At 40.8% G+C, this 23,263-nt stretch overlaps 1 protein-coding gene across 4 annotated transcripts; it reads left to right on the top strand.

The window, feature by feature from the left end:
- The first annotated feature begins 80 nt into the window (after positions 1-80).
- LOC147257390 (uncharacterized) lies at positions 81-21,759 on the top strand. Of its 4 annotated transcripts, XM_086211295.1 has the most exons (6): positions 94-112; positions 193-284; positions 15,409-15,498; positions 15,598-15,666; positions 15,752-16,087; positions 17,512-21,759. In XM_086211295.1, exons 4-6 carry the CDS (start codon positions 15,600-15,602, stop codon positions 17,883-17,885), a joined length of 777 nt encoding a protein of 258 aa, XP_086067421.1. In that variant the 5' UTR covers positions 94-112; positions 193-284; positions 15,409-15,498; positions 15,598-15,599; the 3' UTR covers positions 17,886-21,759. The 4 variants fall into 4 exon arrangements, with proteins under 4 accessions (XP_086067423.1, XP_086067421.1, XP_086067420.1 ...); XM_086211297.1 differs by lacking the exon at positions 193-284 and having other exon boundaries at positions 81-112; XM_086211296.1 differs by lacking the exons at positions 94-112; positions 193-284 and adding an exon at positions 15,293-15,331.
- Positions 21,760-23,263: the final 1,504 nt, after the last annotated feature.

Genomic DNA, 23,263 nt, shown 5'->3' with positions numbered 1-23,263 from the left:
TCGATGCTGCAGATGAAAGTGGTGGAGCGGTAACAGTGGGCGTGTGATAACAAACCGTAGAGACGTTCACATTGCAAATAAGAAGCCATTCACCAGCCGCCGGGCAGAAAAGGTAAGAGGGAAAAGTGTTTTTGTTATTCGATATGATGATAAAAGTAGCTTTGATGAGGTTTGTCTTTTTCTTTTTTACAGTAATAATAATGAAGTACGGTGGTAAACTTGCATAGCACAAACAACACTCAGGAAAGGAGAGTAAGGGAAGGACTTCATGACTGTGAACAACTGTAAGGTTTCCCAGCTGAGTTTGAGTGATACTGGCATGTTTAATGTGCAGTCAGCTTTAGGCAGAAAGGCCAAAACCCTTCCCAAAAAAAATAAATAAAAGAGGAATAAGCTTTTCCTATAACATTCGACATTCATCAAGTCCTGAGGTCCTATGAGAGTTTCCTCAACTGGATTAAAATGACACTTGGTGTGTCATTTTTTTTTTTTTTTTTGGTCCCGACATCAACACAGTTTCTCACTTGGCACCAAACCAACTTGGTTATGAAACTGGCTGCCTCAGCATGGCCCTGTTTCCAGCTTCAAATCAAATCAAACTTTCATTTGGTCCAACTTTTGAGAAATTTTAATCAACAAGAGAAGTTGGAAGTTTTTATTGGCAAAATGACAACATAGAAACTTACAGTATTGAATTCAAAAGCACACTGCTGCTGGTGGAAACAGGAAGTGCAACCTTTGACTGTGACAAGTCTGATTTGAGCTTAATTGCTGCTTTCTGTCAAAAATAAATATGACTTGTTGGTGCTCTTTCCGCTTTGACAACACAAGAGATTAATTAAGCTGTCACTCATGCAATAAAATGTCTTTTTTTTATATATGATTGAGTTTTTATAGAAACTAACAACTTGACAGGCAGTTGAGGAGAGTCTACATGGTTTAATCTCCTGTGTTTAGGATTTAACATGTGAAAAAGGGATTTGCCGTGTTTATGTCACATTCCGCCCTTCTGTGAAATCGCGCGAAAAAATTCTAGGAAGGGTTTTTTTTGTTTTTTTTTTTGTCAGAATGTTGTTGATTCTGGCCACAAGAATTTGAGGTGCATTACTACTCCAGTTCTACGATTCAAAGCATTCACGACTCAGAGACGGTTTGAGAAATAAACACGAAAGACAATGATTTTGAACAGAAATGCATCACTGGGATAGTTTTGTCTGGGGGCCTCTGTATATGGGTCTTTATATACTTTAAGTAAATAATAAATACTTCAAATACTTTTTTATATTTCACTTCAATCCAAAAGACAAGATTTAAACATGATGTCTTGAATCTGATTAGCGAGAACATTTGCTGTGTGTTGCAACTGAATTCAATAAAAAATTTCATGACTGTGAATGCAGTTGGTGTGCAGGTTAAATATGTCCCTTTACCACAGCAGGAACCTGCGTTGTTGATCCAAGGCAAAATGGATCATTGCCTTCAGCTTGTTTATACTAACGTCTGACCTGCCCAGCTGCATATCTGCTCAAACGCAGAGCAGGCAACAATGTTTCATTGTCTAATTTTGTTGAGCCCATTTCCACTGGAGCTTTTCCATTCCTGTTCCTAGCTGACACGGTGTAACTCTGTGTTGTCCTTTGATGCCGTAGCCCATCACGCTTCAAATGCGTAGCCAGGCTTTAAAGACCGGTTATTTGAGTTAGTGTTGTTTTTCCAGTAGCTTGGATGAGTCCAGGCATTCTTCTCTGACCTTTGCCATCAATAAGGTATTTTCTCCCAGAGAAGTGCTTGTTTTTCCTTTTTTTTTTTTCAGACCGTTTCTCTGTTGCGCATTGAAATTGCTTTTGTGTGTGTGTGTGTGTGTGTGTGTGTGTGTGTGTGTTTGTGTGTGTGTAAAATCCCTGCAGATCAGCACTTTGAAAAATGTCTGGCACCGCCAAGCACGCCACTTTCACAGTCAGTTAAATCACCTCTATTCCCTCTTGACCACGTAGACAAACTGATGAGACTTTCCTTTGCTAAGTTGCAGTTTCCTTTGCTAACGAGCAGTGAAGCCTTCATATCTGCAAGTGTTCCTTACGTACACAGTGTCATGTAGCCCACAGTCCGTCGTTGGTGTGAAAATATTGATTACAGTTGTTTAAGAGACTACAAACACATGGCTCTCCTTTAAAGTGACACCCCAAAAATTAAGATTCAGTAGTTCATCAATTCTTTACTCTTACATCCATGGAATTAATGAGATTTTTTTTTTCTTTCATCTGCGTGACGGCTTTGTGAATCCATGATTCAGAAAGCGGTACCTAAATCTGTTGCTGGATGCCAATTGAGACCAAAGATGGACAACACCAAAACAATAGAAAATGTCCATTTAGACACTAATCTGGTGGTATAACCTAAATCATCTTCATTTCTACTGCTGGATACACAGATCCAAACAGTCATTTTTATAGACTTATTTTAATTTTTAATCTGAAATCAAAGTGGTTTGTAGAGTATTATCATACGACTGGCTTGAGAGGACTTTGAATGTACTGTAACAGTCATTTCGTTTAGTTTTGCTTGTTGATCGTCATTTTATTTCGATTTCGCCCAAGAAAAGGCTAACATTTTCTGTGTTTACCAAGGACTCATGCAGTGGGGGGGGGGGGGGGGGGGGGGAATCATGAATTAAAAAAACGTGCAATAATTTTATTTTTTTTGGTGAGGTACCACTTTAAAGACCTGCTTACTGAGGTTCTTTTGTTGCCTCAAACACACACACACACACACACACACACACACACACACACACACACACACACACACAAACAAGCTCACCAAACAATTTCTTGCAGAACGCTCATCTGTCTGGACGATTCGTTTGCAGGGTCATGAAGGTCGGCAGCATTAGAGGCCATTTTGTTTTATGCACCTTCCCTTATGGACAAGTGTATCATTCATGAAGGGTCACATCACTGATTGATGGATGGAGGCTGATGATGTGAGAAGCTATCCTTTGTTAAATTGCATTTAAGCTCCTATTGCTTGGGGTGGGTGGGTCGGGGGGCTTTCATTGATTCTCTATTGAATATTGGCTATGACGTCTGTGAATTATTTGCTCTTTTACCGTTTCAAAAGTCAAATTCTACTTAGTGCAACTCTTTGTTCATCAGAACACCAAAGCTAACGCACACATATGCTATCTGTACGTACACACACACACACACACACACACACACCTCTTTCTCATCACTGCCAGATTAGAGTCCCAAAAGCACCCTGTAAACAAAAGCATAAATCACTGACGCCTTCTCCTCTCCTGCCTGACTGAAATGCATGGTTCTCAGTTCCACTAAATCACAGCGGATGAGTGCCCGTGGGGAGCCTAGAAGGGTAATACACGCCGTCCATGAATACCATCGGCAGCAAGGCCAGTCCTGTATGTCTAAACGTTGTCAACTCAGAGATGGATGGGCCTAAACAGAGCAGCCTTAAGGGAGACGAGAACACCTAGAGGGCTGCCCAGCGTTTGATCATTGTATACTGAATTTGGATGGAAAAATGTAAGAGGGAAACAATTCGAACGACCTTGAGGAGGGATGGCACTCACTAACATTTTCACAATAGAAGATTAACAGGAAATGGGGTTCCTTCCTGCCGTAGCGCAGGTCTTTCTATTCAAGTTGCTGAAGTGAACCTATTTAGATTGCCAAGATGCATATGTCAAGAGCATTTAGTTGTTATTTCCCATTTGGCAGACCTTAATGGAGCCAGCCTATGAAGTATTCCCTCCCTGTGATTTACTGCAGTGCAACAGAGGCATTACAGCAATTATGTGGGACTGCAGAGGTATTCTTTACTGGACTTCTATTCTGTGTTTCTGATTATATTGCTGCTGAGACGCACCTTCACCAATTCAAGGTGACAGATTAGAAGCACCAGCGTACACACAAAAATAATTTCTCTCCCCGCTCCTAGTGTAATTACCATAATTTTTTTTAATACTGAATACTTAATGATGGCAAATATACCCCCCCGTAAAATATGTGGCCATGAAAGTACAACAGAAGTAGTTGTCTGAGGCAGTTTGACTCATATTACAATCATCTCATCATAAAACACCCTCGTAAACTGCAGTTTCGCGTAAGAGTTGAGCCGAACTAAAGGCTGGGTTTTTTTTAGACTTTTTTTTTTTTTTAGACGTGTTATTGCAATAATACTGCAATAACACATCAGCGACTGCAAAGTGCAGCTTAACACAAAAGGGTAATCCTTAGCGTTAGCAAACATTGGCATCAAGTTCAGCTCTATGCAGTTGCTAAGAAGGTAGGCCAGCTACCCCGTATGCTCTGAGCCAGATTAGCCTCCTGATTCTGAAAAAAAAAAAGCCCCTGATCTCCTCAGAGCTGGTTTCAGAGCGATAAACACTCATTCAAACATAAATTTGTCCTGCATCGAAGCTGCTGACAACACCACTGGGTTTACAGGAGACATGGGATACAGTACACATCCAAATATTGTACTTCCTCCATCTGGACAGCAAGAGAAAAAAAACCCAAAGATACATGAGAAGGCTGCTCCTTTAGAGATTAGAGAGAATTATAGCTCAGATTAGTCTGATTTTGCAGGATACAGTTGTTTGTTTTCTTATATTCAGATTCTCAGTATCTCAGCTAAACATTGAACAAAAGGTTTTCATGAATCATGCATTGAATATGAAATTTTAAAAAAAAGAATAGTTTAAAGTAATATTTTATGTAGGGCACCAGAGGACCCTGGTGACTCCAACCGGATTCCAGATGACACGATGTGCTCATAGCATGTAAAAGGCAGATCTGAGGGATTTGAACAGCCGCCTGTGAAGATTACTTCTTCTTGAGTGAATTTGAGAAAAAAAAAAGAATTGTAATATATATTAAAACAGCCTTGAGCCTTCAGAGGTGGCTCGTGGAGAAACGGTGGATTGATAGATTTTATAGAAAGGTTCTCTTGTGTAAGTTGGAAAAATCAGGGACTTCTAAACTGCCTTTCATGTCAAGTTCCCTCATGAAGAGTTTTCACACGGTGGCCTAAAATTTTCTTTCAAAGCATGAAATCAGTAAGAAATCACAAATACAACTCTGAAGAGAAAATTGCATCCAGTCATGGTGGTATAAGTCTGAGTCTTGGAAGGCTGCGAGTCTTGATCTTGTAAACCCACACTGGTGATACAGTAATTCTGTACGAAAAAAAACAACATAGAAGTCCATATTTTTAGCTGCTGCACTCAGATTTAGGAGGTTTGAGGAATGTAACTGCCATGATGAAACACGGAGCAGTACGGGTTGACATGTATGACCTCTTTGATCAGATCAGAAAACGAGGCCAATTTTTTTTATCAAACTTGGTGGAGAGGTTGACGGTGGGCTAATGATGAACCAATCCATCCATTCTCTACCTCTTATCCTGTTAAGGGTCGCGGGGGGGCTGGAGCCTATCCCAGCAGCCTTCAGGTGAGAGGTGGGGTTCATCCTGGACAGGTCACCAGTCCATCACAGGACCAACACAAAGAGACAGACAACCATTCACACTCACAGTCACACCTACGGTCAATTTAGAGTATCAATCAGCCTCGTCCTCTCTTGATGTCTTTGGACTGTGGGAGGAAGCTGGAGTACCAGAGAGAACCCACACAGGAACAGGGACAACATGGAGACTCTACACACTTTATGCTGTGAGGCGGCAGTGCTAACCACTGCACCACCGCGCTGCCTAATGAAAAACCCATTGTGAGGCTAAAGAGTTGCACTTTGAAACAATGGTTACTGCTGGCGGAGGAGGAATGAGCTCTGCAAGTCCCCTCCAGTTTCTTATTAACTGTCAAACGCGGTTTTCTCGGTACACAGCAAGGTGTAAAGCAGCTGCTGATCCTCTCTTGTGAAACTGTTTCTCCAGTCAGTCCAGAAGGACGTTGAGAGTGGATGCGTGTCCTTGATGTAATGATGAGATGAGCATGAATGTTAAACTCCAGCTTTCACACAGAGACCCCAATTAGCATCCTGCCACAGACGAGCTGAATCATTAATTGTGTATTTTCGTAGCCTATAACCATAACTGTGAGCTGATATCTAGAAAACACTCAAGGAGGTCGAATATCAACTTTTGTTGTATGAATCATTAATCATGCTTATCCCCTTAAGTAAAAATACATTGCCTCGTTAGATTTCATCAAGATATACCAGAACTAGGGCTGGGCGATATCACGATATATATCGTCTGGACGATAGAAAATGTCTCGTTTAATGTTAAACTTTATTGTTTATATCGCAGTATCGCAAAACAGGCTTTACGGAAGTATTTCACGTCACCGACGCGCCTTACGGCAAGCCCAGGCACGCGGCTCAAACATTCACAGCCATGGAGGAAGACGTTGGACGCCACACAGAAGAACATGTTACCAATTCTCAATCTAAACAACAACGAGATGACGAACAACCAGCGCAAACCGACGAGCTTGTACCTAAAACAGGGGGAACTTCTGTCATATGGCGGTGGTTTGGATATAAAAAGACCGACAAGGATCAGACTACTGCACTTTGTGAAGTATGCCGCTGCACGATCCAACAACAGACTCGAACACGAGTAACTTTTTTCTCACCTGAAAAAGAATCATGAGAAAGAATACAGAGAGAGTCAACGAGAAAAAGCAGCAAAAGCTGGGCCGAGTGACGTTGACGTTAAGGAGAAACTCCAGACGCAGACATTGCAACAGGCTTTTACCCGCGGCGCACCATATAGCCATACCTCCCGCAGATGGAAGGAAATAACCATGGCTGTTCAGGTTGGCACACCTGTAAAGATATGATTCCAATCTACACGGTCGAGAAACGGGGGTTTCTTGAGTTAGTGCAAACACTCGACCCTAGATATGAAATGCCCAGCCGAAAACACATCAGTAGCGTTGTGTTACCTGCTTTATATGATGAGTGCCGGGCAGAAGTGGAGGAAGAAATAAAAAATAAAATAAACTGTTCATTCATTGAATTTACCAAAAATGTGCTGTATCGTGATGTATATCGTATCAGGATATAAAATGAGCTATAACGGGATATCAAATTTTGGTCATATCGCCCAGCCCTAACCAGAACTTTCAGAGATATCAGTCATTATATCCAACTGGTCCTCCAGGGATCCAGACTAGAATGAAGATGATCCTGGAATGTCCTGAAAATGACCATTGATGCTTTACCCAGCCAGTACCACAGTCTAAGGCAAATACAGTTTGATCCAGATTGAATCAAAACCCTTCAATTAGGTTTTTGAGATATCCCTCACTAACACACACCGTTGAACACATCAGAACTCTTTCATTTTACCATCTCAGTCCTGACTGTCTGCCACTTATAGACTGTTTTACACTGTAGTTGTTTTCCTGTTTTATTTTATAGTTTTCACGTGTCAGATGTTGACTTCCTGTTGTCCCCTCACACAGCCAGCAGCCCACCCTCATGTTTGTTGTGAGTTCGCCTCAGCTCTCTCTGTCTCTGTCTTGTCAGCTCCTCTACTCAGTTTGTCAGCTCGGTACTCTCAGCTGCAGCTCACCTCTTCCCTTTGCTTTGCCTCGGTCTCATGAAGCTCTACCGTTCCTCTGCTTGAATCCTGAGTCAAAGTTTTTTTATTTCAAAAGATATCAGTTCTTCAGGTCCTGTCTCTAGTAACACATCATATGTGCCAGATGGAGAAATAATTCCAATAATTACATTAAATGTGGAAACTTGAATTGAGCTATATTGTCTAGTATCAGCGCTGGGTCTTTTAGTTGGGTTCTCAGCATTGATGTGGGCATCACGTCATGTGAATGCCAACAACAGCTCCATTCTGGGTTCCCTCTTTAGTCTCCAATTCTTCAAAGTTCAGCTTCTGCCAGCTGCATTACAATCAGCATTACGCAGTTTCATTCTTTTTTAGATCCGTGACGAGATTGAGACCGCAGACGGGCAAAGCACAATGCTCTTAATGTCTCCACTGTGTCCATGATGTAGCTGCAGCTTTTACTGGCGGCGTGAAGCTAATATCTGTTACAGTGGAGCTTTTTATACATCGCTCCCATACTGGGACATGTCGGAATGTGGTGTCGAGGGGAATGACCTTTCTAGTTAAATGGAACAACTTTCTCCATTTATGGATCAAAGTGGATTCCTCACCGGAGTGACGGGAAGCGTGACGTCACTTTCGTGAACCGCGTGTCAGAGGGGATGTGGGAAGCAAAAATGATAATTCCCATGTTCGTGTGACTAAAAAGAGCGAAGTGTCCTCTTCAGATTCAAAGGTGTTTGAATTTTTCAGAACAATCTTCCTATTTCATTACAAATGTTTCGATACACTTTACATATGTCTGAATGAAGACAAGGGAAATAACAGAGCCTTATTCTTTGATGATCACATCTTTTTTTCTCTGATTTGGATGTGAAGCAGTTCAATAATTATGTATATTGTCACACCCCTTTCGCTCATAAACCAGTATTTAGGATGCAGGATGCAACAGGGTCCAGAAGGGTTTAATGAGCCTTTTTGTTGCTTAAAAAGCTGAAAGACATTTTGTTCCCATTAAAACGCCAGATTTAGGACGTGTGAGTACTTCTGAAATAAACTGTAAAATTAAGTCAGAGGACAGTCGAGAAGAAAATCCTTGCGTCTCATCTCATTGCATTACAGAAAAAAAACAACAACTCTAACCCAGACAGTTCATGTCATACGTGTAAAGACCCCAAGTGCCAACAATTCTCCTCAAACCCACAAGGACAACTCTTTCTGCGTGCCCTCCGACAGACCTTCCCATAGACATTAGCTGAGCGAGAGCTATCTTGAGGGGAGGGGACTGGGTCGGGTGGTGCATTTATGAGAGCTGTGAATCTTCCAGATCAGCTCATAAACGTGATACATGATTGTGTCTGATGGAGATGTCCTCAAAGTTTAAGGGCTCAAACAGAGGACACGGGCAGATGAGTCATGTGATGTGTGATTGTGGTCTGAGGAAGGCAGCAAATACAACACACTACTATCCAGTGTAAAGCTCAAGCTGCTGGGGAACCGCAATTAAACACACCATTCAGTCACAGGCTGTGTGTGTGCGTGTGTGTGTGAGAGAGAGAGTGGGGGGGGGGGGCTCTACATATCTCCAACTCAACATGCATTCTCTTTGAACTGCCTGTTGGGTAAACATGTATTTCATCATTTAAGTCCCATATACATACATACATACATACATACGTACATACATACACACATACATACACACATACATACACACATACATACACACACCTATATATACATATACATACATATACACACACACATATATATACATACATATATACATACATATTATATATACATATATATACATAAATATATACATATATATACACACACTTATATATACATATATATACACATATATATACATATACTTATATATATACTTATATATATATATATATACATATATATATTTAATATAATCCTGCTAATGGATTTAACATTTCCACCAATTATTAATGGGCTTCAGTATATACCCACAGTCAGTCCCTCAGGAAACTGTGATTCCATGAGCGCATAGATTTATGCAAAATCAGCTCAACAGAATATGCAGGAGTACGCATATTTCTATATCCCCACACTTTGGTAGCATAAAATCACCATTTTATAGAAGGGATGCCGGCTCAGCGACGTTGCATGACACATCAGCACCTCGTACGCACATTTATGTGAAAACGATGAAGAAAGCAAATCCGTCTCATTTAACAATGAAAAAGCAGCACAAGATTCCGTTTTATAACGAATGAATTGAGAGCTAAAAATATTCTCAGCTTTTTCTGGAATGTAGAACACCAATTATCATAGGACATAACCAGGTATGATTCTTTAGGTACTTAGTCCCAAAAATCATAACATAACCCCCCCCCCCCCCCCCAATTTTAGTGACAAAACACAAAATTGAACTATTTTTGACGACAAGAATCACAAAACAGAAAAAAAAACCACACTTGACCTGGAAGAACTGCAATACAATAAAAAAAAATCATCAGTGTGTTGGTATCACATGTTCATATTTGCTAAATGTGAACTGCGGATGGTATCAAAATCTCTAATCTTAAAACTAATTTTCTTTTTATCCAGTATATTAGCTTCCTGTGAGCATGTGTACCTAAATGTGTTTAACAACAATAAATGTCTCCAGAAAAAAATGGGACAACAAAAATGTGATATCATATTATTACAGATTATCTCTAAAGATAATTTGCACTGTAGAAAATCCTGGACTTTGGGACCTCTGATCTTTATTGAACCGCTCACCTGAACAGAGAGACTGAAACGAGTCTCTTAGGAATGTCGTTCTTCTTGTCTACGTCACATTAAGTCAAGCAAACAGGTCATTTTATTTAGCTTTCGAGATGAGAGCCTTCACAAATTCCTGAAAACGCAAGTTAAAACGGACAAAACAGGATTAAAAACTTGCAGTTAAAATACTGCAGGGGTTCACTTTGCTGCCCGAGTGGACTTTCTGGGCAGAGACAAAGACAAACAGAGTAAGTGCTGAGTAATCAGTTTTATTCTCTGGCTGAACACAAGTCACAACTACAACACAAAATGGCTGCATGCTCCCCACTTATCTATAATACCTCATATGTGCACACTAGAAATGGTTCACGCTCCTTCTCTAGCTTCAGCCAATAGATGTTGCACATGTAGAAGGAGTTTATTTTGATGACTCCCTATTTCATGCTAACAGTGCTTTGCTTCTTAGCGAGAGAAACTAATTCTGTACAGTTTGCTTGTCTACAATTCCATCCATCCATCCATTTTCTTCCACTTATCCTGTTAAGGGTCGTGGGGGGGCTGGAGCCTATCCCAGCAGCCTTCAAGGTAGGCGTGGGGTTCACCCTGGACAGGTCACCAGTCCATCACAGGACCAACACATAGAGACAGACAACCATTCACACTCACAGTCACACCTACAGTCAATTTAGAGTATCAATCAGCCTCGTCCCCTCTTGATGTCTTTGGACTGTGGGAGGAAGCTGGAGTACCAGAGAGAACCCACACAGGAACAGGGAGAACATGCAGACTCACACAGAAAGATCCTGTGCTTGAATCTGGGCTTGAACCCAGAACCTTCTTGCTGTGAGGCGACAGTGCTGACCACTGCACCACCGTGCCACCTCTGCCTACAATGTTGGAGTAGAAATTGCTGGTTACCACTCATGGCTGCGTGAGGTACAACTGTTCTGCTGGTCGAAGTACAACAAACATCACTTCAGTCAACTTCAAATGGGTGTGCGTAGAATAAAGAGAGGACAGAAAAGTCTCAGTTGAAGGTGCGGCAGTCGGACTGGTTGTGCGATGGCTAGAAAACTAACCCAGATGCTGAGTACAGAGGTTGCTGTCATAGTGACAGGAATTGTGAGTCCATAAGGTTCATTGTCCTGTTTCTCTCAGTGTTTAATACCAAATGAATGAGTTTACAGTTTACAGTTTTGAGAGAAGTTTACAGGCAGTTCACAAAGTGCTAGCGAGTCTTCTTTCCAGGTGTGAGCAGCAACATCGCTTTAGACGTGACGGTTTTTGAGAGTTAAACGTCAGTAAACTCAAACACTCTCGAACAATTTGACAGTTTGAAAGATACACTGCCACTTAACTGGGACAGAAGGATTTTGGAAGTAGTATAATAGCTGGTATATGAACATTAGCTCATATTTTTCTCCAATCCCTGTTACACTGGCCTTTGATGCCACATCTAACAATTGACAGTCAAGAAATGTTACATAACTCAGTCTTGTTTTGAGCTTTGGGACGCCCGTTTTTTTGACATGCCCTGGAGGAGAGTTTGTTTTTTATGAGCCTGACAGGTTGGCTAATCGTTGAACCCCTACAGAATCCCTTAATTCCTCAGTGCCACCAATCACCAGACATGGCAGAATGAGGTTTTTCACCTTACTGCAACACAACACACCTGACCAGTCACCATAGAAACAGGCCCTGGACTCTGCAGAGCACAGAATTAGTGTCAAAATATATTACACAGATTCTGAACAACTTCAGAAATTTACTAGTCCTACTGTAAATCCTGTTAAAGCTACTGATAAAACTCAGCATTATGGGCAATCTGGTCCCCGCAGCAATTAAATACAGGATAAAACTCGACATTTCATGTAAACTAAGCTGCAACACTGCTGTCATGCAGGGCAGGGAAAGCGCGAGAATGTGACATTACATTTGCCATTATCCCTGTAATAGGAGATTAAAAAATCGGCACGTTTGTGGATGAGCGCTCGCATTTGATTGGATTAAAGTCGCTGCAAAACATGTACATGCGACAGATCCCTTGCAGCCAAAAATTAAAATAAAACAATTAAAAAATGAAATTACATTAAGGAACCTTATCAAATTAAAGCAATTTCTGTCTAATTGATTTTTTTTTTTTTATGCATGCTTTTAGATGAGGAGAGGAAGTGAGTCACAGCAGTCGTGAGTGTGAGAAGTACACACACTAAGGCCAGATGGTAGCCTTAATATGCATTTTTGAAAACAAAATGATGGTAATGATGATTATGATAGATTTAAGAGCGGTTTCTGATGAGATAGACCATAATCAGAAAAGACTAAACCCGGAATTCAGGTTTTGAACTAAAGGAAGGAGAAAAAAAGAGGAAGGCTTCAAAAACTGTCGCTCAGTTTTATTTTCAAAATAAGATTCAACCATATTCAAAGGATTTCAGCAATAAATTCTAAATCTAAATCGAATGAATAAAAGAAGACGGACAGGAATGTGTAGTTGGGTGCATGTGTTGTATCCAGTCACATGTGGACATGAACAATCAAGTCTGGAGGGAAGTAATAACGCCAAGCAAGCATATGACTGCTCAACAGCACCTGGCGTTGCTCAAGACCCAATTTTTTGCGAAATACTCCTCCCCAGACCCACAGAGCATGGCTGACCGCCAGCTAGCTTAGCATAATGAATGGGAGTGGATAGGCAGATTAGCATGCTTTTGTATTTCCTGCTCAATTTACAAAATCTGAAAATCCTCCTGTGAATTCTGGTTCAAGTCGCTGAAGTTCATGAGCTTGGTTTAGTGGCAGCAGTCGCTCTCCTGGTCGTCAACAAATGTTTAGTTTTGGAGTTGTGACAGGGCGTTTAAGGCGCTACGTCAAACAACTGCGCTTCTTCTCATTATAGTCTCGAAGTTGGTCGTTCAAACTATGTCACGAATTCTAAAACTTCAATTTACTGCCACCTGTCTTATTATTTCACAAAAGAAAATTATTTAATTCATTTTCAATCCCATTCATTGCGCTAGGCTAACGCAGTCAGCTGGTCTCTGTGTCTCTGCCCGCTTCCACCCACACACACACCCACACACACACACACACACACACACACACACACACACACACACAAGATGGTTATTCTGTTGTCTGGCTTTGTGGAGGATAATTTCCCCCAAATTTAGTGTGTTCCCTCATAATGATAAGTTACTGTGAGGAAATGCATTGTAATTTTTAAAAAAGATGTTCGCTTGAGACTAACAGTAGAAATAAGTGCTCATCTGGAAATTTGAAGTTGTGCCACTGAACAACGATCGTCTTTTCTGAGCGGAAGCAGTCAAACACGGAGAGAGACCTGATGAGTTGAGCTCTGCAGGGCTGCAACACAAAAGAAAAAGAAATAGCAGGAGGACACAGGTTGACCACTGCCTATAGGCCTTAACAACACAGCTGTGGCTTTCAGGGCGTTATTTATTTAACATGTAATGTGTGTCATTGCCGTTCACATCTTCTCTCCGCTACACCTTTTTCTCATCTAGAGGTCATTGTGTGCAGACAGCTTAGCTGGGAATTGACCGCTTCTAGGACATGGTTGTAGAGTTGTTGGAAACAGCTCTCTTTGAGAAAGATTCCAAGAGTGTGAGTGGTGACAAGGATTGTGTAGAGAGAGACATAAACACACCCACCCCCAAAAAACAATATATAAAGAGGAAGGAGATCATTTAATCAAGCGGCTTTTGTACGTACTATGGTACTTGGCACTGAAATAAAATGTATAAGGCAATAAAACAGCGCACGTGAATACAAAATAGAAATATAATTTAAATACAGATGTACATCTTTTGTCCCTTTTTCTAAATTGACTTTTCAGTCTGTATGCTTCAATGTTATAAAGGTCAATTGTAGCTGCCTGGGCTGCAGACAGCTGAGCTATATAAAAAAAAAAGAAAGAAAAAAAAGAAACACTTTTCAGGGATCAGCAGGGTTAAAGAGTTCTAGGTTTTCTGCAGCAATAGAAGTAAAAGAAGTCATGAAAGTTGTTAACATTTCCAAAAAGGTGTCTGAAGTCCAAGCAATGTTGTTTCTACACTGTCTGTTCCAGCATTGTCCGGAAAATTATTTCCCTGCAGGGAATCACTATCTTTCTACGTTCTTATAATATGTTATCTCATAGCTTAGTCCCTCGTCATAAAGGGTTAATCTATGGGGTTATCACCAGATGAGGAACCTCCTATTCGCATGAAATCATTGTATAAAAAAAATCAAATGCAACTAAATCCTTTCTTTTTGAGTTTCCTTTCAAAAACAATTCATTTCATAGATACGTTTGCAATTTTCACATCTATACATGATCATTGATTAATCATAATATGAACATGTCTGCATAGAACTGGGGTTTGAGGGAAGATGCAAAGGATTTCACAGGACTCCAAAAGAAGAGATTTTTACTACAAGCTCAGAGGTTAGTGAAGGCAACAGCATCAATCTGAAGAAAAGCAAACAAAAGCCAGATTGTGGCAACTGAACGGGCGTGTTCAAGCCATTTTAAACACACAGAGAATACTAAATAAACAGGTGATGGGCAAACACTTGGTGTAAGAGTAAGACAAGAATTTCAAAATAAAAGAACTGGACACAAAAAGCATAAAAACATGAACACAAACTTGATGGAATGTCAAACATTAATAGAGAAATGCAATTTTCACATCTATACTAAATCCGAAGTTAGCATATTATCATATACTGTAATACGTTTCAGAACCTGCTATCTTTGTCAATAGCATTCTTTGGAAAATTGTCAACACACAATTTTGCACCGTTATTACTGGGGAGGAATTTAGAGTAAAGAGGAAGTTGAAGCGATGACATGAACCAGCCAATATGTTGCAACACTTTTAAGCTGCAATACAAAGTCTCTATTTGGCGATGTGCAGCTTTTAAGTTTCATGAATGGGTGTTTGGTCCCCGTCTGCTTGTTGGTTTCACTTTCTCTCACTACCACACACTGGCTACACTGTCGATCCGCCTCGTTGTTCAGGTTCCACCCTCCATGGTGATAAATCTATTCATTAATTTTAATGATTCTTTAATCATTAACTCTTCACCCACTTTTAGGAATAAGTCTGAAGGACGGGATACAAAAGCACCACAAGGAAGTTTAGAATCGACGCGCTGGAGGAACAGAGGCAAAAAATTCTTCAACAGGTCAGTTTGAGTGTTAGATTTCATAAACATGATGCTTTTTAAAATATTAATTCGATCAATGAAACATTCTGCTCTAACGTGTTCATTTCTATGTTACAGCAATGATGAGATTCACAGCCCTTAATATATTTCTCTGGCTTCTAACAGCATTCACACTTACAACCCAAGGTGTGTGACACTAATTCAAACCAGTTTAAAGATGCTAATAATTACAAACGTTTGGCTTCATTAACAAATGTATCCTTGTCTGCAGATATGGTGAGACTACTTATAAGTTCCAACACCACAGCAGAGTGTGGCAAGCAGGTCACTCTGCACTGCAACGTCTCCTCGTCTAGCAGCGAGCTGTCAGTCAAACACATGTTGTGGTCCCAAAACAAAAAGCCTTTATGTCACTTGAATAGTGGAGGGGAAATTATTCACCACAGTTTTACACGGAGGGGCTTCAAATGTGTCTACGAAAACAAAACACTCTCCCTCATTGTGGAGGAAGTTCAGCCTCTGGAAAGCGGAGCCTCGAAACCCTACATGTGCAAACTCCACTCCAACCGCGGGATTTCCCATAGGTACACCTGGATCGAGCTACGAGGTCAGAGTCCACCTTTATTCTTGTGCAACTATCACAACAAAGGCAGATATAGTCGTTGTAGTGATACTGCTGTCTTGAATGTAAGAAGTAAATCTTTTGAAAAAGCGGCAACGCCACAGTTTAAAAGGCAAATGACGCATTTGCTCATTCATAGTCACTTTCATAAACACGTGCAAAAATATTTGTTTTTTTTATTAAGATCATAACAGCTAAACGCCAGATAAATGAGATGCTCTGGTTAGTATTTTCCTCCTGTGCGTGCGCACGTGCATATGTTGTTGCTATGGCGAACAAACAGCTGAGCTGCTACATTACCAGGTCTGTACCATTGCTCATAAATTGATTTTCCTCTGATCTCTGCTGATGAATTTTTAGCTTTGTGAAGACGATCAGCAACAACAAAGCTGCCCTTTTCAATGTGCGATGGTAAAATTGTAGTTTGATTTATTAGCCACTGACAGAAATGATGATTAGAGTAACTTACAAATCCATATCAAATATAAAAAAGGGGGTCAAACCGTCACAGCTGCTTGACATATTTAATTTACTGTTTGCCTACTTATACTCACTGTTAGAATGTGACCTGAACTACTAAAATAAAGGCAGTAAAGGATGTACACTACACAAGACATACCTAGCTGGAAATGTCACATATATCATCTTGTGGTGTTACTCGAACATTCCTGGAGACAATGTGTAATTCTCTCGGGTTTAATAATTGGCTGACTTTCTGGGACCTTGCAGGATGTCTGCAAACACATTAGGGAGATTTACAACATATACATTCTTCCCCCTCACTGTCCTGTGGAGAGAACCTGAAATGATACTGAAAGTTATGCAAACATTCTAGGTTCATATGACCTCTTTCAGGAAATGTTCTTCCGCACAAGTTAGTAGTCATGAGGCTTTGTTTCCTCCCCGTCTGTAAGAACGAATGTGTAAATATTCCCAAACATTTCCTTGTTATGCTGCTGATAACTGTGGGAACATTGCAAGATCAGAATCTCCAGTTGATTTTGAATTTGTAACTTCCAGAACTTCTTCCTTCAGGTTCATGTTTTTATACATCATACTGTACAGAGAACCACGTGAGAATATGTTCTTTCCAAACGCAGTGGTACAGTGTGACCGTAAAATCATTAAAACAGAGCATTATAAAGTCATGGAGGGAACTTTGAACTGCAGCACGGGATGGTTTAAAGACAACTTCAGTGTTCTGTGAAGGTTCAGGATCTCCAGCAAAGTGCAAACCAAAGCCTCCAGAATATCCACTCTTGCCTGAGTTGTAAAAAAAACTTCAGTTAAGACTCGTCCTGAGAAAGCGTAGGTTTTACTGTTTGTTTGTTTTTGAATGGTTCCACATGAGAAGCATTCGTGTCCCACATCTTGTAACTGAAAAACTCTTCTCACGCTCTGCTCCACAGAGTCTTGCGGGATCGGCGAAGCCTTTGCGTACGATAACGGTTCAGTCTGCACCTTCAACAAGGTCCACCCAGACGGGGATGTACGCTGGTTTCGTGGATCCCATCATCTGTCTGATGGATCTCTGAAGCAAAACACTTCCAAAGGTGTTGGGGAAGGAGGTTGGCTCACTATCAGCAGTCACCTGGGATGGATTTCAGATGCACCCTCCAAATGCTGCTTGAGCACCAAATCAGGAAAAGACATCGCATGCGCTGATGTGGAGGATAGAATCAGCAGCAAATTCAAATACATGCCCAGGAATGGTGTTGGATCACTGGGACCTTTGAGGACAATTTTGTGTGTTTCAATCTTACTTGCTGTCACAATGACATAATTGATTTGCAAAATATGATTGCGTTAAGGTATCAGGGTAAGTGATTATTAACCATCATTTGTAAAAATAAGGTACTGAGATATTATTTTCAAACTAAGGCAGCGGCGCTCTTGGCTAAGTCGGTCATCTTGCATGGTCCGAGGGTTCCTTCTCCTTCCTGGTTGCTGTTGACTGAGCTGAACAAGGAGGAAATACATGATGATAACGATGGAGTAGGTAATCATTAACACTGGAGGACAATACCTGCGTTCAGAGTCAGACTCTCAGAAAACAATCAATGAGCAACAAAGCAGAAAAATTATAGTTTTTTGGATTACAGTTGGATTAGGAGGTTTGGATTGTACCAGAAGATGCAGTTCACTGCCATTGAGCGCCTGTTGCTACAAGCTAAATATCTGTGGCTGGTTCTTTCTGCCTTTTAAAGTTACACATAAGTGACACAGGAGAGGAAAAAACAAAACATTTTCATGAATACTAGAACTACATTTTTGGGTGAAGTATTTCTTTGACCCTTGAACAATGCTTTTAAATTGTTTCAGAAAATGACCTCAGATGGTTTAATCCTCACAAAGATAACTGTACAAGTACTCTCTCACACACACACACACACACACAAGAGAGAGAGACAGACAGACAGACAGACAGACAGACAGACAGACAGACAGACAGACAGACAGAGAATTCAAGGGGTCCTTCAGTTTAGCCTTCAACTGTTCGCGTCCTCTAGCTTCAGCTCATTTCTGGTTGATTCACTCTGTCACTTGATTGATTTTCTATAAAGTCAGATGAAAATGTCTCGGCAGGTGTGTCCACCACATGTCACAGTCCCGTTTAGACCCTAGATAAACAGTGCTTGACTGCGTTCCTTGGACCCGTTTTGTCTCCAGTCTCCCCCTCATGTGTGCAATGTCGAGGGTTCCCCGTGCGGAGGACTTTGTGTGGGCACTGTTTGACAGCTGGGCACAGTTAGTGTGTGGCATGGAAGGAGCCTGCCTGTGGTTTGTGGGTGGATGCTGCCCTCTGGTGAACCATATGTGATCTGAGAAGTATTCATTGAACCTATTTGTCCCTTCATCTGATTATGGAGATGTAGCATTTCATTTGTCTTGAGGAATCAGTGACATATTTTGTTGAAATGGATATAAACAAGGTGATGTGTGTTAAAGTGATGGTGCTCCTCATTTGGGATATTTGGGCTGATATGAATGCCAGTATTACTGGATAAAGACAGCTGCTGCTCGTGGCAATTTTTTATATGCTGTTAGCAAACTCTGAAATCTTAGATTAGTAAAACCACAATGACCATTAGCAGACACTTAATCTACATTTAGTTAAGATATATCTCTGTATTGTGGGTGAACACATCATCGCGCTGCCACCTTTGGTGAGAGACTCTGTCTGGTTTCCCAACAGTAGATATACAGGGTGGATACAGATGCTTCGCCTTGCTTCCTCTCACTATTCACAGCTTGAGTTTGTCGCTGTAGGAGGTTAAAGGCGACGATGCCACAACTCTGAACAGTGCAGTGAATCTCTGGAGGATGTTTAAGAGCATTTTAAAGTCACGACGACTCAGCTAATGGGGTCAGTAAATCGGAGGTGGACAGGTGGAGTTTTTAGCCAGACAGTAATACACCCCAGTCCACTGGATAAGCCAGTATTAGGTCACCTTGACATGGATGCATATACACACACTCATTCATATACCTATCTTAGTGGGGACATTCTAATGCCTTCTTAGCTCCTTACCTGACCGGGAAATACCTAAACCTAAACCTGACTCAAGTCTTTCGCCTAAAATCAAGAGTTAACCTCTGAACGGCTGTAAATATCCTCACTGCTGAAGAGTAATTTTCACACACACACGGGCGCGCACACACATTTGCTTTTGTAACCAATAGAAAGACTTCTCTCTCTCTCTCTCTCTCTAAGAACTTATATATATAAACTTATATATATCTATATCTATATATGTTCGTATGTGTGTATGTATGTACGTGTACATATACATACATAAATACATATACACAATGTATATATGTGTATATATATTCACATATATACCTACATATATGTAGCTATATGTATACATATCATATATGTATACATATAGGAATTGTGAAGTGTTCGAACATTGAAGCGATCAGATGGACGGTTTACATAAGCTCACATACAGTCGACCCTCAACAGAATTGATTGGTATTTTGTTTGGGTTTTTGACATTGTAACATTTACGCCTTTATAGCAGGAGAAATCAATTAAAATCATAAAAATAAGAGTAAAACAAAATGAATGGAAACGAGGGAAGAGTACAACAAAAGAAGTGGCAGTAGTACTTGTGAAATTCAAATATATATAAATAATACTAATTAATGGGAACTTTATAAACCCAGTATTAATACTCATGAATTACTCAATGATGTTCTATATGTACAGTGAATAATATATGTATGACATGTATGTATTTATTTGTGATTTTCTTGATGGGCCTCAATATTAACCATGTATGTTCATGTAGCCTGAAGAAAAACAAATGCATTGACACTCAAACTTGCAGCTTTTTCCATCTTTGATGTTTGACTTTTACCATGCAATGTGATGAATGTGGAGTTTTATGTTTTATGTGAGTTTTATGAGTGAAAATGAAAGTGGGGGAGCAGTATTTTTTTTACCTCGAATGACGTTTTCTGAACATAACTGTCTTGCTTACAAGTAGTCACTATAATGTTCCCCTCAGAAGACTACGATAAGCTTTCATAGCTCTGTAAACTGAAGGGCTTGCGTCGGTTTCGGGTGAGCATAAATAACTTCACCTCATCATGATCTTCACGCTATCATCGACTTTGCTCATGTTCTCTATAATGTTTCATAACAGACTTGTGATGTCCTCTACCTAAAACCTCTGAAATCAACATATATTTGCATTTAGCATCCATTTGTCAGGACAGAGAGAGATTTACAAACAAAAACCCTTGATATATTTGTAATATCCACTTCTCACCACTAGAGGGACCAAGTTACATACGCAATTTGCTTCTCTTGTCTCATCTTTAGCGTGGAGCTTCAGGGCTCTCACAGTCCATATTATTGATCCTTTACAAGCTTTAGAATCTTTTCACTGACTGACAAATGCTCGACTTCATACTTAGTGAATGTAGTGTGAAAAGAGCTGAAGGCTTATAGCTCACTAGTGGCACGGGGACTTGTTAATACAGAACGTTGTTTTGTATGTTTACATTATGAGAGTGAGTGAAATGAGAGCCACTGTTGAAGTTGTTGTTTTCCTTGAACAGCAGGTCAAATCATGGCTCCTGATTTGAAGTTTGCTTCTCCTGTGAGCATCTGGCCAAAGTACACTGTGGTGGGGGTTTGGTCTGCTCACTTGAGAGGTGTGTGTGTGAGTGAGTGACTGAGTGACTGAGTGAGTGAGTGAGAGAGAGAGAGAGTGTCTCGGGCAACTTTCAAGGACACAAACAAGATTTATAATTATGTGTACTGGGGACAATATGAACAATTGAAGACAAAAGCTGTGTCCCTGATTTTTGGGTCAGGTGTTCATGCGCAGGTTGGTCAAGCAGTGGTTAGTTTAAGTCTCCAGAAATTCATGTGCGTATCTCAATACCCTAAAAGTCACTTAAGTTAACAGGTGTGTTTTCATGTGTGTGACAGAGTGTGTACACGGGGCTTCAGGTCAAGTTCCCATGGAAACAGAGAAGTGTTTTTGCTGTGTCTCCCCCATCTGTGTGTGTGCGTGTGTGTGTGTGTGTGTGTGTGTGTGTGTGTGTGTGTGTGTGTGTCCTGACAATCTCTCTAAGCTATTATCTGCTCTCCAAGAGATTTACATTATCGCCGTGACAGCCTGGTGGTCACTGCTCAGGTGACTGACCACAGCAGGTTATGTCATCTAGGAGAGCGGAGGGAGGAGAGCGGAGGGAGGAGGGAGGGTGGGCAGGCGGGCGAGAGAGAGAGAGAGAGAGCGAGAGAGAGAGAGAGAGAGAGAGAGAGAGAGAGAGAAGATAAGAAGCTAACTGACAGACAAACAGTGAGATGGGATGGACAGATGAGGCAGACAAGGAGAAGACGGAGGGAGGGGAAAAGGAGATAAAAGCCAGATATTGTTAACATTGTGGAGGGCTGTTACCCAAGGTTACGGTAAATGGGAGCTGGTCTAGGATTAATAGCCCGAACAGCTGTTGAACACAGTGTTCAGTCTTAATGACAGTCTTGGCGCTCTCTCTGAAAATTCATTAGGAAGGCTTAATTTTGTTTTTCTCTCTGTGCAGATCTTACATTCAACTCCATGTGTACACTTTTCACACTCAAACGCACTTATTACAAATGCTGTACATCATAGGTTGCATGACTTTAAGAATCATCCATATTTAGGAAAAAATATCCATTGCACTATGAGTTTTTATTCACTGGCACATGCAAGACGGTCCAATTATTTTTTTCAAATGTGTATTATTATTTTGGCCACGTGGGGTCAGCAGACAAATCCTTGAGCCACACTTATCCAAGGATTCAGCCATTTTGGAGCAACATTATCGTTCATCTAGTCATTTCTGTCAAACAGGTGGTCATGATTTCAATATACACCCTTTCTATATTTTCACCTGTTTGTTGGTTCATAAGCTGAATTATGCAAACATTTTCAGGATATTTCATGAAGGGAAAACATTAAATGTCAAAAGATTTTTACATTGGCCTTGACGGAGGAATGCTCTTCCAGTTAGTCTAAGAGTTTAATCAGGACCTGCCGAGCCATCAATGCAATTCTGAAATATCACTTTTGGAGGTTTTTGACATTCATGACAGAAATGTCATCTTTGATCGAAACTATTGTGACGGAAAGTGAGTTTGCGTCAATGATTTAAATCTCCTCTGCTCTTGTTTTGACTGTGTCACTCCTGAGAAATGTGCCGAGCAACTCAAAACCGTGACACCCACCGGTGCAGACAGGCTTGTCATTACTGCACATGAAGTCAGGTGGCAACCTAGAAAAGCCCCCAGCCCTGGTAGGGGAAATTATTTTTGGCCTTCTGTATGATTGTCACCTGCCTCCAGTGACAAATCACAAAGAAGTGAAACCCAGATGCCACCGTATCTTCGACTCCTCGCACAGAATCAGGCATGAGAGCAACTCGCATGAGCAATATCAGGCAGGCTGCAAACACCTTCAAAGACCTCTGATACGACACAATAATTGGGTCTCAGGGACCTCGGGAGCATTCTAAATTAGCTTGATACATCTTCAAATGATGCTTTTGCCTTTTCAAACTGTTTTTAAGCAGCATCACAGAACATTACATCACAGGCTCTTTCTGCTGTAAAACTGGAAATAAATATGTATTGAGAGTAACGCAATCCATGAAATG

This window comes from Aulostomus chinensis, chromosome 8, assembly GCF_037954235.1.
Source record: "Aulostomus chinensis isolate RoL2024-O1b breed Wild chromosome 8, RoL_Achi_v1.0, whole genome shotgun sequence".
Taxonomy (NCBI): domain Eukaryota; kingdom Metazoa; phylum Chordata; class Actinopteri; order Syngnathiformes; family Aulostomidae; genus Aulostomus; species Aulostomus chinensis.
The sequence above is the reverse complement of the archived record's forward strand: the minus strand, read 5'-3'. Positions and strand labels throughout refer to the sequence as shown.

Coding starts and splice junctions, on each gene's coding strand:
- LOC147257390 (XM_086211297.1), top strand. CDS start 15,600: ATGATGAGATTCACAGCCCTTAATATATTTCTCTGGCTTCTAACAGCA. Junction 15,667..15,751: donor ATTCACACTTACAACCCAAG/GTGTGTGACACT, acceptor CCTTGTCTGCAG/ATATGGTGAGACTACTTATA. Junction 16,088..17,511: donor CACCTGGATCGAGCTACGAG/GTCAGAGTCCAC, acceptor TCTGCTCCACAG/AGTCTTGCGGGATCGGCGAA.